The sequence below is a fragment of the Arvicola amphibius genome, chromosome 15, assembly GCF_903992535.2.
Source record: "Arvicola amphibius chromosome 15, mArvAmp1.2, whole genome shotgun sequence".
Lineage (NCBI taxonomy): Eukaryota > Metazoa > Chordata > Mammalia > Rodentia > Cricetidae > Arvicola > Arvicola amphibius.
Window position 1 is genome coordinate 38,454,574 of NC_052061.1, and position 16,691 is coordinate 38,471,264.

Below are 16,691 nucleotides of genomic sequence, written 5' to 3' on the forward strand. Positions count from 1 at the left end.
GTCAGGGGTGTCCTGAAAGGAGATCCAGAAAGGCCATTGTGTGCAGCTGTGAAGTTGAAACCTGAATTGCCTTGGATACCCCAAAATGCGATGCCAGAGCTGTGCCAAAGAGAGCTGCTAACAGGGCATAGAACCAGCTAGAGAGGAAGAAGTATGTTGCGGTCAACACGGCTTGCAGGAGTTGGAGATCAGAAGAAGGCTTTGATGATAGACACGGAGATGCAGAGTTTGGAGTTTGCCCAGCTAATTTTCCATCTTGTGTTGGTCCAGTATTTCCTCATTATGCTCTCTTTTTTGCATTTTGGAAAAGTAATGTATATCCTATGCCATTATATGTTGGAAGTATGTGATCTATTTGTTGGTTTTGACTTTATAGGGGATTACAGTTAAGAGACTGCATGAAACTCCCAAGAGATTTTGAACTTGGAACTTAAACATTGTTGAGACTTTGATAGGCTATGGGGATTTTTAGAATTATACAAAATGCATTTTGCATTGTTATGAAAACTTAGCTAAGACATTGCAAATGGCATAATTTCATTCTTCTTAATGGCTGAGTAAAATTGCATTGTGTTTATACACCATGCTCTCTCTTAGCATGTTTATACACCATGCCCTCTTCTGACAGACATCTCAGTTGGTTCCATAATTTAGCTGTTGTGGGTAGTGCCATGGTAGACAGCAAGGTGCAGCTGTCCTTGTTGATAACTTGGAGTAAATTCCCAGAAGTGCTGAGGCTGGATCACATGGAAGATATAATTTTAGTTATCTGAGTCCAGCAGTGTAGAGAGTTCTCTTTGGTCCATGTCCACATTCTAATGAGTATTTGTTATTTGTTTTCTTGATGCTTGTCATTCTAATTGGGTTGAGATGGGTTTCATTGTAGATTTTTGTTTGTTTTTTGGAGACAGGGTTTTCCTGTAGCTTTGTAATCTGTCCTGGAACTAGCTTTTGTAGACCAGGCTAGCCTTGAACTCACAAAGATCCATCTGCCTCTGCCTCCTGAGTTCTAGGATTAAAGGCATGTGTCACCACCGCCCAGCTGAGACTGAGTTTTATTTTATTTTTTTTCCTTTTTTTTTTTTTGGTTTTTCGAGACAGGGTTTCCCTGTAGTTTCTAGAGCCTGTCCTGGAACTAGCTCTTGTAGACCATGCTGGCCTCGAACTCACAGAGATCCGCCTGCCTCTGCCTCCCGAGTGCTGGGATTAAAGGCATGCGCCACCACCGCCCCGCTCTGAGACTGAGTTTTAATTTGCATTTCTCTGTAGGCTAGAGTTAACTTTCTACCTTCCTTCCTTCCTTCCTTCCTTCCTTCCTTCCTTCCTTCCTTCCTTCCTCCCCCTTCTCTTTCTTTATTTCTTTCTGTCACTCTCTTTCCTTCCCTCTGTTCCTTCCTCCCTTTCGTCTTCCTTCCAGGGATTCTCTGTGTAGCCCTGGCTGTCCTGGAACTTGCACTATAGACCAGGTTGACCTCCAGCTCAGAGACCTATGCTGCTGCTGCCTTCTGAGTTCTGGGATTAAAGGTGTGAACCACCACACTCAATTTATTAGATTGAACTTCTCCCTTACATGTTCATTGGCTAGTTATACTAAGATATGAAGGGCCCTTTTTAAAAGTTTACATGCACGCACGCACACATGCATGCATGCACACATACACCTTGATTCTTTGGGAGTTTCGCATCAGGTATCCCAATCACATTCATTTCCCAGTCTTTTTATGTCTGCCCTCCCTCCTTGTGACCTCCCCCCTGCCCCCCAAAAAACGAAAATAAAAAAAAAATAAACAAACCCAACTTGTGTCATCTATGTACTCACTGTAGCGTGGTCAAACTGACAATGGCCTGCCCCTTAAATAGAGCTGAGTTGCCTTTGGGTTTCTGTTGCTGTAAAGAGACACCAAGACCACGGCAATTTTTTTTAAAAGCATGAAGCTGTTTAATTAGGCTGTTAGCAATTTAGAAAACCAGTTTGTGAGGCTACATCCCATTGGTCAGAGAGAACTGAGATCTCAGGTAGCCCTGGAGTTGAGGAACAGCTCTGATCTTTGGCAAAATCGGCCAGTCCACAGTTTTCTGATCAGCCTTGCGCTGCTCTGTAAGCTTGTATTTCTCCCTCTGTGTCAAAGATCTCTGCCTCCTGGTGCCTGTGATCAGCCTCGTGCTGCTCTTCTCCCTCTGCACCCAAGATCTCTGCCTCCTGGTGCCTGGGCTTGCACAGGTGCTTCTTCTTGAAGTAAGTACCAGTCAGGTGTTTGGAGATTTTAACCTTGCTGACATCAACTATTTTAGAGGTGGTGATGACAAACTTCTGTGGTGTTCTTTGCAGAGGAACTATGTTGAGGGCAAGAGGTCCTGTCACAAGTAGCAAGCCGCTGCCCAGCTGCTTCAGGAAAACCACTCTCTTGCCCCTGTGGCGCCCCGTGGGGATGATCGGGATGGTCCCAGGAGTGATGCTGGCACGCAGCCTTCTCACATGCTGACTTAAGGGCTTTTTGCCGTGGCTCAGCAGCTTCCGAAGCACATCTTCGGTAGGATAGTACCTGGGCATTTTTTTGAAGCTTAACCACAAGGGTACCACCATTCTTGTAGCCACCAACCGGTTATGACAGTAGCAAGGACCTCTTTTTTCTTCTTCTTTTCAACCTTGCTTTACACAGCTGAGTATTTTCTTTTGTACAAGATCTTTCTGGAATACATAGCAGATCGGGAGTACCTGCCAATTCTTCTAACCAAGGCAAGGTTTCGGCTTCAAGGGGGTTTTCCCTTCTTGGGCTTTTAAACCGTAGGGTCATCCTTTTTGGCTGCACCAGCAGCAGGGGCATCATTGCCAGGCTTCTTGGCTGCAGGTTTCTTCTGTGCCAGGCTTCTCAGCTGCCATCTTTCAAGATAGGAAGGAGAACTAAGGTCCCCGTGGCAACTCTTATAGAGGAAACCATAATGGGTGGCTTATAGTTCAGAGGTTTAGTCCATCATCATCATGGTGAGATATGGCACTACTCAGACAGATGATGCTGGAGAAGCTGAGGGCTCTCCACCTTGATCCACAGGCAACAGAAGCAACTGTGTGTCACACTGGACATAGCTTGAGCATATGAGACCTCAACGCCTACCCTGACACAATGACACACTTTCTCCAACAAGGCCATACCTATTCCAACAAGCCCACACCTTCTAATAGTGGGATGTTTATTATACCGTTTGCCTGTACTATGTGTACTATGGTCCTACACCCATAGTGAGGTGCCTCTGCACACAGAGACACAGGTCATCCTTGAAACAAGAATGCCCCCTTTATTGTGTTCCAGGGCAGCTTATATAGGGATCCTTAACTGATAGCCACACTCCAGCCCAACCCACCAGAAGCCACTCTCCTGCCATCAGGAACTCCTGAGGGTCTCGTGCTCAGAGCAGCTGCAAACACAGGAAAACAAGTTGTTTTTCTCAGAGCAGCTGCATGCAAGTTGTTTACAGGAAATTCAGAGTCTGGGTGTTCCACAGCCCCCAACAGTGTATGGGCCACGCATTCAAACACATGAGTCTATGGGGGCCAAACCTAGTCAAACCACTACATTCCGCTCCTTGTCCCCATAGGCTCATAGCTATAACACAATGCAAAATGCATTTAGTCCAACTTCAAAAGTCCCCATAGCCTATCACAGTCTCAACAATATTTAAGAGTCTAAGGTCAGGGTCTCTTCTGAGATTCATGTAGTCTCTTAACTATAATTTCCTATTTTTTTTTTTTAAAAACCAACCAACCAAAAATAGATCACGTACTTTCAACAAACTTCAAATTCTTCATGTCCATGTCTGATGTCAAAACACTCTTCAGATTTCCAACTCCTTTCAGCTTTTTGACTGTAACACACTTCTTTCTCTTATTCTGGTTCCACTCCCTATTAGCAGCTCTCCTCAGCAGGTATCCTAGTGCTTTGGCATTTCCAACATATAAGGCAGTGGAACTATTTCCTGTGATACTGTCATGGTAGATATATGAAATTTTTCACTCGTGGAAACATGCAACTTCATACTATATGGGTTAGTATTTGTTCATTAACTTAACACATGTAAGCCCAGTGTGAGGTGTTAATAATAGGGGAAATTACAGGAAGGAGGGATATAGATGGGCTGTGTACTGTTTAATCTTTCTGCAAATCTAAAACTCTTGTAAAAACAACCTAGATGCCCTTCAGTGGAAGAATGGATGAAGAAAGTGTGGAATATATACATATTAGAGTACTACTCGGCGGTAAAAAACAATGACATCTTGAATTTTGCATGCAAATGGATGGAAATAGAAAACACCATCCTGAGCGAGGTAACCCAGGCCCAAAAAGATGAACATGGGATGTACTCACTCATAATTGGTTTCTAGCCATAAATAAAGGACATCGAGCCTATAATTCATAAAAAATCCTAGAGAAGCTATATAAGAAGGTGAACCCAAAGAAAAACATATAGTTATCCTCCTGGATATTGGAAGTAGACAAGATTGCTGGACAAAAAATGGGAATATGGGGGTGGGGGGGGATGGAGGGATGGGGGGATGGGGAGAGAAAAGTGTGAAGTGGAGGATGGGAAGAGCTTGGGGGAATAGGATGGTTGGGATATAGGAAGGGTGGATATGGGAACAAGGAATTATATATCTTAGTTAAGGGAGCCATTCTAGGGTTGGCAGAGACTTGACTCTAGAGGGGTTCCCAGGTGTCCAGGAAGACGCCCCCAGCTAGTTCCTTGGGCAGCTGAGGAGAGGGTGCCAGAAATGTTCAGATACTATTGTCATACTCATGAATATCTTGCATATCACCATAGAACCTTCACCTGGCATTGGATGGAGAAAATGACAGAGCCCCACATAGGAGCACCAGACTGAGCTCTCAAGGTCCTGATGAGGAGCCAAAGGAGGGAGATCATGAGCAAGGAAGCCAGGACCGCGAGGAGTGCTTTTACCCATTGAGATGGTGGGACAGATCTAACGGGAGACCACCAAGTCCAGTCGGAATGGGACTGATGGAAAAGGGGACCAAACCAGACTCTCTGAATGTGGCTGATGGTGGAGGAGGACTGAGAAACCAAGGACAATGGCAATGAACATGAACTCTACAGCATGGACGGGCTCACTGCGAGCCTTGTCAGTTTGGTTGCTCACCTTCCTGGACTTAGGGGGAGCTGGGAGGACCTTGGACTAAACATAGTGAAGGGAACCCTGATGGCTCTTTGTCTTTGGAGAGGGGTGGAGTGGGGGTATGGGTGGAAGGGAGGGAAGGGAAGGGGGAGGAGAAGGGGAGGAGATGGAAATCTTGAATAAAAAAATGAGAAAAAAATAAGTTTAATAACCCCTTAAATCTATATCATCTGTAGCTATGTCATCTATATATATATACCTGTCTCCAGGTGCCCAATTTTAATTTGCTGGCAGCACACTTAGAAATGAAACCTTTCAGTTTTGAAATAACCAGGTTGTCCAAAAGAGGGTGCCAAAGACTTACAAAGACATCTTCCTTGTTCATGCAAAAAGAAATTAAACAATAATTTGGAATTAATGGAGGGGATCTTAATTTAAGAACACAGAACACATGGACCTCTTTCCTATGGCTTCTGTTTTTCTTTAGAGTGGGTAAGTCCTTTTTTCTATTTATTTATTTTATATTTTTGAGTCGGTCTTTATAGCTCGGGGTGACCTTGAACTCACTATCGAGCTGAGGCTCCCCTAGAACTCCTGATCCTTTTGTGTTCAACTGTCAAGTGTGGGGATTACCAATGCAGGACAACACACCTGTCTCAGTCCTTTGTTCTTTGGTTTTGTTTTGTTAGGAAGTGTAACTATAATTTACCCTGTCAATACCAGTGTTGATATCAATGGTGATCCTGGCTCTAAAGAGACTTCTAAGAGGCTGGAGAGATGGCTCAGTGATTAATAAGATCCTACAGTTTCCAGCACCCATGTCAGGTGGATCACAGCTGCCTATACGTCTAAGCTCCAGGACATCTTCTGTCCTCATCTGGACTCTACCAGCAGCTGCACACACACACACACACACACACACACACACACACACACACACACGTAAGTAAAAATTAAAAAATTAACACATTCAAATAAAAATAAAAAAAATTAAAAGGAAGAAGGGAAAACCATTTATACTGGTTCATTTTTGTTAGCTTGACACTCATTAGGGTCGTTAGAGAAGGAACTTCAAATAAAGAACTGGCTCCATTATATTAGGCAGTAGGCAAGCCTATAGGGGCATTGTCTTGATTCATGATTGGCGTGGGAGGGCCCAGGCCACTGTGGGCAGGGTTGCCCTTGGGAAAATGGTCCTGGGTGATATAAGAGAACAGACTGAGCAAGCCAAGTGGAGCTAGCTGGTAAGCAGCACTCCTCCATGGTCTCTGCTTCAGCTCTCAGGTTCATGTTTTCAATTCCTGTTCTGGCTCCCTCAGTGATGGACTGTGATTCAGACATGTAAGCCAAACGAACTCTTTTCTTCCCCAAGTTGCTTTTTTTTTTTTGGTTTTTTTCAAGACAGGGTTTCTCTGCAGCTTTAGAGCCTGTCCTGGAGCTAGCTCTTGTAGACCAGGCTGGTCTCGAACTCACAGAGATCCGCCTGCCTCTGCCTCCCGAGTGCTGGGATTAAAGGCGTGCGCCACCACCGCCTGGCCCCCAAGTTGCTTTTGATCGTGGTGTTTATCACAACAGCAGAAGGCAAACTAGAACATTCTTCAAGAGAGGGAGGGATGGAGGCGGGGAGGAGAGAGAGAGTCAAATAAATACACTTAGCTTCTCTTTAAAGCAGCTAGAGACATAGCTTGTTCTATTGGGCTTAAACAGGAAAACTTATAATTCAAATTCCAGCTTCCTAGCTTTTATTTATTAAAAGAGTTACCTTTATTTAATTTTATGTACATGAGTTCAAAAAGGGAGTTGGAGCCCCTAGAATGGGAGCTTAGCCTGGTTGTGAGCAACCATGCAGGTGCTGGTAATTACCCTGGCTTTCTAAGGGGACAGCAAGTTCTCTTAACTACTGAACCATCGCTCTAGCTGCAAATGCCCTACTTTAAAAAATTAAAACATTTTTAGTAATACATTAGACATTTGATGTATTCTTAGGTCACCTATTGACAGCAATCCCTATCTGTCTCTATCCATCTATCCATCATCTATCCATCTATCCATCATCTATCTATCTATCTATCTATCTATCTATCTATCTATCTATCTATCATTATCTTATTTATTTATTTATTTATTTATTGAGATAGGGTCTCACTTTGTACTCCAGCTGTTCTGGAGCTCTCTATGTAGACCAGGTTCCTTTGACTAGAGTGGTTGTTAGCAGCCCAATGTGGGTTCTGGAAATTGAGCTCAGGTCCTCTGCGAGAGCAGCAAGTACTCTTCGGTGTTGAGCCCTCTCTCAGCCTTCGGTGATTTGTTACCACTCCTTCCTGGTAGGAGCCACAGATGTTCCTATGCTCACAGATGAGCACTAGGGGGACCTGGAATATTAAATGTGCAGGGTTTTTCCTTTAAATGAAGGGATGCACACACTGTCAGCCACCCAGAAGGCTGTGACTGACTGTGGCTAAGAACCTGGTGATCTTTGCACTATCTGTGTGGCTAAGACCACACTGGATCCTTCCCCAGACCCTTATTGTGAGCTTACTTTTCTTAGTCGTTTATTCAACTCATCTTTATGGAAGATGTCCCATGTATTTTACAAAGAGTTTTGATGAGGTCATGTCTTAAACTTTGTTGTGCACATGGGATTGAGTGAATTATTTCCAGGAAAATTTTTTAGCAAATTCTGCTGTGCTGAAACATACCTAAAATAAGCTACTTAGGGACAGATTCCTGAAGTTTGAACCAACACTGGCTCTTTAGTCATATTTAACTGAAATGCTTTCTTGTATATTGTTCCTTATTCTCCTGGCCATGGTGGCCACAGAGTTCCCTCCCTCACGCGTGTCAGGCTGGCCTTGAACTCACAAAGGTCTGCTCGCCTCTGTCTCCTGAGTGCTGGGATTAAAGGCATGTTCCACCATGATCTGTGACATATTTTTTCAGACACGGTCTCACTTCTGTATTCCCGGATGACTGTGAATCTATGACATCAGCTTCTGTATTGGGTCTTTTTGTGGTTCTAGGATTCTATAGAGTTTGAAATCCATGTCTTACGGTGTCACCCAGGCTTGTTTAAAGATCTAGATCTTCCTATCTCAATACCCCCAAATGTTGGTGTTATGAGCACACACCACCATGTTTGGCTTCTTGTAAAATCTTGGTGAGTAGTTTTGCCAAGGCGAGCATCTCTGTTACAATAATATCATAACTACTCTAAGTTTTGTCTCACATATGTTACCTTTTAATTTTTCTTGGCATTTTGTTGATTGTAAAAGAAATCTGTAAACTTATTAAACAAACAACCAAGAAAACAAAAGTCCAAGTGAAACTTATTCTGACTGAAGTGATAAAACTGTCAGCAGTTTCTGTAACTTTCTTTTTCTGTGTCTTTCTTTCTTTCTTTCTTTCTTTCTTTCTTTCTTTCTTTCTTTCTTTCTGCCTGACTGCCTTTCTTTCTTTCTTTCTTTCTTTCTTTCTTTCTTTCTTTCTTTCTTTCCTTCCTTCCTTCCTTCCTTCCTTCCTTCCTTTCTTTCTTTCTTTCTTTCTTTCTTTCTTTCTTTCCTTCTTTCTTTTTCAAGACAACAGGGATTTATTTAGGTCTCAAACTCCTTATGTAGCTGAGGATGACACTGAACTCCTAATCTCCTGCCTCTACCTGCCAAACACTGACATTAATTACACCTGTGTACTACTTCACCCAGTTAACTTTATTTGAATGACAAGTACAAATTGTGTTCACTTATGGTTTATGATATGATGCTTTAGTACATTTATGCATTGAAGGCTGAGTCAAGACATTTAACATGTATCACCTCAGAGGAGAACATTTAGCATCTATTTGCAGTTTATTTTGTTAAATACTAGGATAGCTACATCTGCTTGTTTCTTTGGTCTATTTGTTTTGGAAAGACCTTTTCCCAACCCTATTCTCAGAGGTAATGTCTGTCTTTGTTATTGAGGTGTGCTTCTTGTATGCAGCAGAAGAATGGATTCTGCTTTTGTATCTAATTTGTTAGCCTGTGTCTTTTGATAGGCAAATTGAATCTATTGATAATAAGGGATATTAATGACCAGTGATTGCTAGTTCCTGTTATTTTTGTTTCTGTGTTGTTGTTGGTGTTGTATGTGTGTTTCTCTTCTTTGGGATTTGCTGGTGTGGGATCGTCTATTGCCTGTGTTTTTGTGGGTATAGCTAACTTCCTTGGGCTGAAGTATGTATTTATTAAATCTGATTTTGTCATGGAATAGCTTGTTCTATGTTCATCTATGTTGATTGAAAGTTTTGCTGAATATAGTAGTCTGGCTGGCATCTTAGTGTCTGTCTAACGCCTGACCAGGACCTTCTGACTTTGATTGTTTCCATTGAGAAGTCAGGTGTAATTCTGATAGGTCTGCCTTTATATGTTACCTGGCCTTTTTCCTTTCCAGCTCTTAATATTCTTTCTTTATTCTATATGTTTAGTGTTTTGATTATTATGTGGTGAGTGAACTTTCTTTTTTGGTCCAGTTTATTTGGTGTTCTGTAAGTTTCTTGGATTTTATGGGCATGTCTTTCTTTTGGTTGGGGAAGTTTTCTTCTATGATTTTGTTGAGTATGTTTCCTGTGACTTTGAGCTGGACTTCTTTTTTAATTCCTATTATTCTTAGGTTTGGTCTTTCCATAATGGCCCATATTTCCTGGATATTTTGTGTTAAGAATTTGTTGGATTTAGCGTTTTCTTTCACAAGCGAATCTATTTCCTCTACTGTATCTTCAATGTCTGAGATCCTCTCTCCTATCTCCTATATTCTGTTGTTTATGCTTGCATCAGTAGTTCCTGATCATTTATCCATATTTTCTATTTACAGATTTCCCTTGGTTTGTGTTTTTTATTGCCTTTATTTTAGTTTTCAAGTCTTGAACCATTTCTTTTACCTGTTTGATTGCTTTTCCTTGGTTTTCTTTAAGGAATTTGTTGTTTTTGTCCAATTTTCACTTCCTCTTTAAGGACCTCAATCATTTTCATAAAGTTATTTTTAAAGTTATTTTCTTCCGCTTACATCTGCATTGGGATGTTCAGGTCTTGTTGTAGAACCATTAATTTCTGGTGGTGCCATATTGTTCCTTATGTTGTTGAGTGTATTCTTACCCTGTTGTCTACCCATCTCTTCCTCCAATCAAAACAAGTAGAATCTGTGTTTTGGGGGGTCCCTTTTCCTCCAATTGGTATGGTTGGGACTTGTGGCTCATTTGATTGCTTCTTCATGTACCAGCAGCCTGGCCCCCATGACAACACTTATTAACCCAAGTATATAATTCACGTGGTGGCTTACAGTTTCAGAGGTTTAGTCCATTATCATCATGGTGGAGCATGGTGGTGTGTAGGCAGACATGGTGCTGGAGAGGTAACTGAGAGTTCTACATCTTACACAGGCAACTGGAAGTGGTCTGAGTGTCACAATGAATGAAGCTTGAACATAGGAGACCTCAAAGCACACTCTCACAATGACACACTTCTTCCAACAAGGCCACTCCTACTCCAACAAGGCCACACCTACTCCAAAAAGACCATATCTCCCATTAGTGCTTCTCCCTTTGGGGGCCATTTTCCTTTTTTTCTTTTAATTATTTTTTTATTTTTACATTCAAAAATTTACACTTCCTCCCCTCTTTCCTCCCCCTCTCTGCTTGAGAGAGGGAAGGGAACCCTGCCCTGTGGGAAGTCCAAGTGGGGCCATTTTCTTTCAAACCACCACAATTCTACATCTTGGTGATTTGTGAGTATTTCTGCAGCAAAGAAAGGAGTGCATGCATCTCTTTGATGTACTCTGTTCCTGTTCTTTGAAATCTCACTCAGTAATGAGATTTCTGGATCATATGGTCATTCTATTTAAAAATTTTTTTGGGGGTGGGAGGCTGGAGAGATAGCTCAGTAGTTAAGAGGGCTGGCTGCTCTTCCAAACACCCAGGTTTGATTCCAAGCATCTACATAATGGTTCACAGCCATTTATAACTCCTGTTCTGGGGGACCTGATACCCTTTTCTGACATCTGTGGGCACTGCAAACACATAGTGCACAGAAGAAATTCGTTCAAGCAAAACAGCCATACACACAAAATAAATATTAATTTTTTGAGTTATATTTTATTTATGTATCATTTTAAAAATTTATTTTTATTTTATGTGTGTGGTTGATTTCCCTGCATATATATATACATATATATATGTATATGTATATATATATATGTATATATATATGCACAATGCATGTACAGTGTCCTAGGAGTCCAGAAGAAGGTGTTGGATCCTCTAGAACTGATAGACTGTTGTTAGCCATGTGAGTGCTGGGAATCAAACCAGTGTTTTCTGGAATAATAGCTAACACTCTTAACTGTTGAGCCATCTCTCCAGCCCTCTATTAAAAAGCCGTTTATTTTTTATTTACGTGTGTGCTTGTGTCTTGGTGAGATTCTGTGCACCATGTGTGTGAGTGCATAAGAAATTCAGAAGTGGCATTGGATCTCCAGGGCAAGGGTCACAGGTGGCTGTCGGCACCCAGTGAGGATGCTGGAAACCCCATCTGGGTCCTCTGCAAGACCCATAAGCACTCTTAACTGCTGAGCCCTCTCTCCAACCCTGTAGTTATCCTGTTTTAATTTGTAACTTTATCTTTCTAACAATATTTCAACACATGTGAGGTAATATCTCATTTGTGGTTTCAATTTTTATTTCCCTAGATGACTAATGATGTTGAACATTTTCCCCATATACCCCTTTGAATGTCTTCTTCTGAGAAATATCTATATCACTCTCTCTTTTGAGACAGTGTCTCGCTATATGGCTTTGGCCGGCCTCAAACCCTTAAGTCCTCCTGCCCCTGTTTTTTTTTTAATTATTATTAGGCTTTGCAGAGGCCACTGTCCCCTCTCGCAGCTTGCTGCAGCCATGGTCAACCCCACCGTGTTCTTCGACATCGCGGCCGATGGCGAGCCCTTGGGCCGCGTCTCCTTCGAGCTGTTTGCAGACACAGTTCCAAAGACAGCAGAAAACGTTTGTGCTCTGAGCACTGGAGAGAAAGGATGTGGATATAAGGGTTCCTCCTTTCACGGGATGATTCCAGGATTCATGTGCCAGGGTGGTGACTTCACACGCCATAATGGCACTGGCAGCAGATCCATCTACGGAGAAAAATTTGAGGATGAGAACTTCATCCTGAAGCATACAGGTCCTGGCATCTTGTCCATGGCAAATGCTGGACCAAACACAAACGGTTCCCAGTTTTTTATCTGCACCATCAAGAATGAGTGGCTGGATGGCAAACACGTGGTCTTTGGGAAGGTGAAAGAAGGCATGAACATTGTGGAAGCCATGGAGCGTTTTGGGTCCAGGAATGGCAAGACCAGCGAGAAGATCACCATTTCCGACTGTGGACAACTCTAATTCTTTTGACTTGCGGGTTTCTTACCCACCAGACCATTCCTTCTATAGTTCAGGAGAGCGCCCCAGCCCCATCTGCTTGCAGTACCCTGTAATCTCTGCTCTCACTGAAATTCTTTGGGTTCCATATTTTCCTCATTCCCCTTCAAGTCTAGCTGGATTACAGAGTTAAGTTTATGATTATGAATAAAAACTAAGAAAAAATTATTATTACTATTTATTTTGTGTGATTGCATAGTTGTCTATACATATTTCTGTATGTATGTAAGGACATCCCATGTGTCTAGTGTCCACAGAGGCCAGTAGAGGTCATTGGCTCCTGCCCAGGACTAGAGTTACAGACAGTTGTGAGCAACCATGTGGGTGTTGGGACTTAGAACTGGAAGATGGCCTTAAGTCGATGCTCTTATCCACTAAGACAACATCTCTCCAGCCCCCCTCCCCCACCAACCTCAGCCTTTTGGCTGCTGCAATTACGGGCATGTGTTCCCAGGTCTGCCTCCTTTGCTCATGTCTAAAATAAAGGGGCCAAATGAACTGGCTCTTATTAACCATATGATTTGGAATTGGCTTTTCATTTGTGGTGGTTAATATTGTCAATTTGACACAACCTAGTATTACCTAGGAGACAAGCCTGTGGGCATGATGGGAAGAGGGCTTCTAGATTGGGTTGATTGAGTTGGGAAGGTCTACTTTAACTGTGGGCAGCACCCGTCTATGGACTGGGGTCCTGAGATGCTCTGTGAGCTGGTGACTTGCATTGCCTACAAAGCAGACTGTGATCTGAGAGCAACACTCCTGCCTCTCTGCTCCCTGGTGTTGGGTCAGTGTGACCAGCTGGCTCACATTCCTGATGCCATGAGTTCTCTTCCTTGATAGATTATACCCTCAAAATAGGAGCCCAAATAAGCTCTCTCCTCCTTAAGTTGCTTCTGTTAGGTCTTTTGAAGTACCAACAAGACAGGGATCTAAGATAATGTGTAAGGATAAATGCTTGTCCTACGTTACATCATTTTATTAGACCTCATTTATTTGGTTCTCTCTCTCCTCCTGCTGTTGAGTATATTGATTTGAAACTGTGTAATTGTGGGTGGTGGTTCATGCTTGTAATCTCAGTTCTCTGGGAAGTGGAGGCAGGAGGATGAGGAATTCAAGGTCATCCTTGGCTATAGACTGAATTCCAGGCTAGCCTGGGCTACAAGAGCCTCTCCTAAGTAAAACAAACAAACAAATAAACAAACAAACAAGAGTATTGAGCGAATAAAAAATCTTATGGGTACATGTTTGTTTATGTATTTGTGTCAATTGTTGAATTGGCATTCCAAATTTGAATGGAAACATAACTTGCATTTTGATAAGCATCGGCATAAGTGGTCTGATGAGTTTTAAAAATAGAAAACCCTGCTCACTTGCATGTTTTTTTTTTTGGGGGATGTTCTTAAACTAGAGGACAGCTGCTCCCAAGAATGAGGCATTTCAGTTCAGTGATGTCCAGCATCGAAATGTCCAAGGGCCAGGAAGCATCTCGAACAGCGTTTACCTCTTCTGGTACATGCTACAAAAGAATTGTCCCAAGGATTGTTCGTGTTTATATCCTTGATGTTTCTATTTTAACAAAGACCTCCTTTGATGGGAACTGCCTCTTGCAGATCTCAAAGCTGGCTGCATGTTGCTGCTTGGCTCGTCTGGTGATCTGACTATGTGCGTTTTCTGATCTTGAGCTGCCGAGGTGCTCTGTGAGAAGTGACATCTTAAACTTCAGGAAGGCTTTCTTCTCTGTGGGTAGGAAGACTGGAGTGACGCAATTATCCTGCCGGAGCACATTTCCTCTCAATTCTGTCCTCAAAATATTTCTTTTCCTGAAAGGAGAGAGAGAGAAAAAAAGAGATCACCTCTGTTATTGGAGAAGGGATGGGATAAAAAGATGGGTTTCTTCATCTCTTCCTATTTCTTCTCAGAAAGTATAGCAAAACAGCATTTTTAAGTCATATATGTATTTTTTTAAAATGAGCGTTCATGAGCCTCATTATTTTTCCAAGTGAAGAAATTACAGCAAGTACACACTCTGCACAAACTCTCCCTGAATGTAACAGCGTCAACATCATTAAAAATGTGATATCATTTTTCATTATTTACTGGCTGTATGATCTTGGTCAAGTTGTTAATTTATGTTTTTCTTTATACAACAACTACTACTACTACTAATAAAAATTTTGATGTTTTTGATACAAGGTAGCACATGGTCCAGGCTAGCCTTGTACTTGCTGTATAACGGGGGATGAACTTGAATAATTTCTTTCTTTTTTTCTTTTGGTTTTTCGAGACAGGGTTTCTCTATAGCTTTGGAACCTGTCCTGGCACTAGCCCTTGTAGACCAGGCTCGTCTTGAACTCACAGAGATCCACCTGCCTCTGCCCTCTGCACCCCAGGTGCTGGGATTAAAGGTGTGCACACCATGTCTGGCTTGTCCGATGACAACTTTTAAAAATTAATTGCTTCTACCATGTGGGTCACAGGAGTCAAACTCACTCATCCTCAGTCTTGGCAGCAAACATCTTTACCTGCTGAGCCATTTTCCTGTCCCCATAACAACATTCTAAAGTGAATTTAGTTTAGTGAAAGCTCACTTATCATTCATTTGATGTATATTTAGTTTGGATTCTTCCCAAAGCAGACCCTGAGACAGGGAGCTGGCAAGCCATGGGGACAGTGAAGGGGACATAGGGGAACCCTGTAGGATAAGGGAAGAGACAGGCTGTGAAACCAAAGGACTTTCCAGGGCAGCTGCCACTCAGACTACTGGGACACCATCCTTTAAGGAAGCTCTGAAAAGTTGGACAAAGAACACTCCTCAGAATTGACTCCAGAAGGGACCACACACCCGAGGAGTGGGTGCAACCACTCCCAGAAAAAGCAGGCTAATTGCCCTCCACAAGTTCCCATGCTTTGGCTTTTGCTGGTTACCTCATTGATGTCATGCAATTCGTATCTCTGCCAACTCTATTCCTAGAATATTGATAATTATATTCAGAAGCGTGATTTGACTGAGATTCAGTTTTTCTTGGCAACACATAAGTGGTGTTGGGCATGTTCGTCATGACTGCAAGGTTTCTGACTGCCTTTTCTGGAACGTTAGGAGCCAGTTATAACCGTTGCCCACCTTCCTTGGGATTTGGCAAAATGTTACTATTCAACCCCTCCCCCTGTAAAGAATCTTTTCTTCATCAAATATTTGGTTGCCTTGTAGTATAGTTATTGTGTGGAAATTGGATCAAATAGTTGATTTTATTAGATATCTTCTAGTTTTCATAATAGTTCATGGATCCCCGAGCCACTTTACTGGTGGCTAATAAGGTATTATTTTTCTATTTCTGTAACATTTAAAATGCAGTTTTCAAAAAAATATGATTGATGTGTGTGCATTCTTTGAAGTTGGCCAGTTTGGAGGCTCCTCAAGTTGTCCTTGTGATAGTGTCCTGGGAGAGATAGAGAGCTTTCTGCTTCAGGTATTGTAGACTATCATCTAGTTTTTATGTATTCCATGTCTTAGATCTTATAATTAGCCATTTTCTGGAAGTTTTTACTTTTTAAATAAAAGCATTGCTGTTTACGCTGATAGTGATTCAGGCCTTGTAGTCCTAACATGTGGGAGGGGAGGCCAGGGCATCGGGAGCTCAATGTCATTCTTTGGTAGACAGCAAGTGCAAGTTTGAGGCTAACCTGGGCTACATGAGATCCCGTCTCAAAGAACAAAACAAAAATGGATGTTTTCTTCTTTTAGAGAGCAACATTGTGTGCTTGGAGCATTCCGTACTGTTGCCTGGGTCTTTGTTTCTACCCTTTGTTTTCCTGGATAATTCACTTTTCTTTCAATTTATTTGTATGTGGTGTAGGCATGTGCTTTTCCACGTAGGCAGGTGTGAAGGTCGGAGGTGCACGTTGGGTGTATTCTTCTTTTGTACTCTAATTTTTTGAGATAGGATTCCTCACTGAAGCTGGAGCTGATCGTTTGAGCTAGCTTAGCTGGCCAGTGAGCTCCTTGGATCCTCCTGCTTCTGCTCTCCAGTGCTGTGGCCACAGACCTACATGGTTATGCCTTGTGTATACTGTGGGTGCAGGGATCTGATCTCAGGTCCTCACACTTGTGCA

At 42.3% G+C, this 16,691-nt stretch overlaps 2 protein-coding genes across 2 annotated transcripts; one reads left to right on the plus strand and one right to left on the minus strand.

Annotated features, from left to right (window-relative positions):
- Nucleotides 1-1,980: 1,980 nt before the first annotated feature.
- LOC119802297 (60S ribosomal protein L6-like) lies at nucleotides 1,981-2,551 on the minus strand. Its single transcript, XM_038313268.1, has 2 exons — nucleotides 2,187-2,551; nucleotides 1,981-2,128 (listed from the first exon to the last, which is right to left on the minus strand). Exons 1-2 carry the CDS (start codon nucleotides 2,549-2,551, stop codon nucleotides 1,981-1,983), a joined length of 513 nt encoding a protein of 170 aa, XP_038169196.1.
- A 9,493-nt stretch (nucleotides 2,552-12,044) lies between these two features.
- LOC119802145 (peptidyl-prolyl cis-trans isomerase A-like) lies at nucleotides 12,045-12,545 on the plus strand. The gene has a single exon (XM_038313084.1). It carries the CDS (start codon nucleotides 12,051-12,053, stop codon nucleotides 12,543-12,545), a length of 495 nt encoding a protein of 164 aa, XP_038169012.1. The 5' UTR covers nucleotides 12,045-12,050.
- The last annotated feature ends 4,146 nt before the right edge of the window (nucleotides 12,546-16,691 follow it).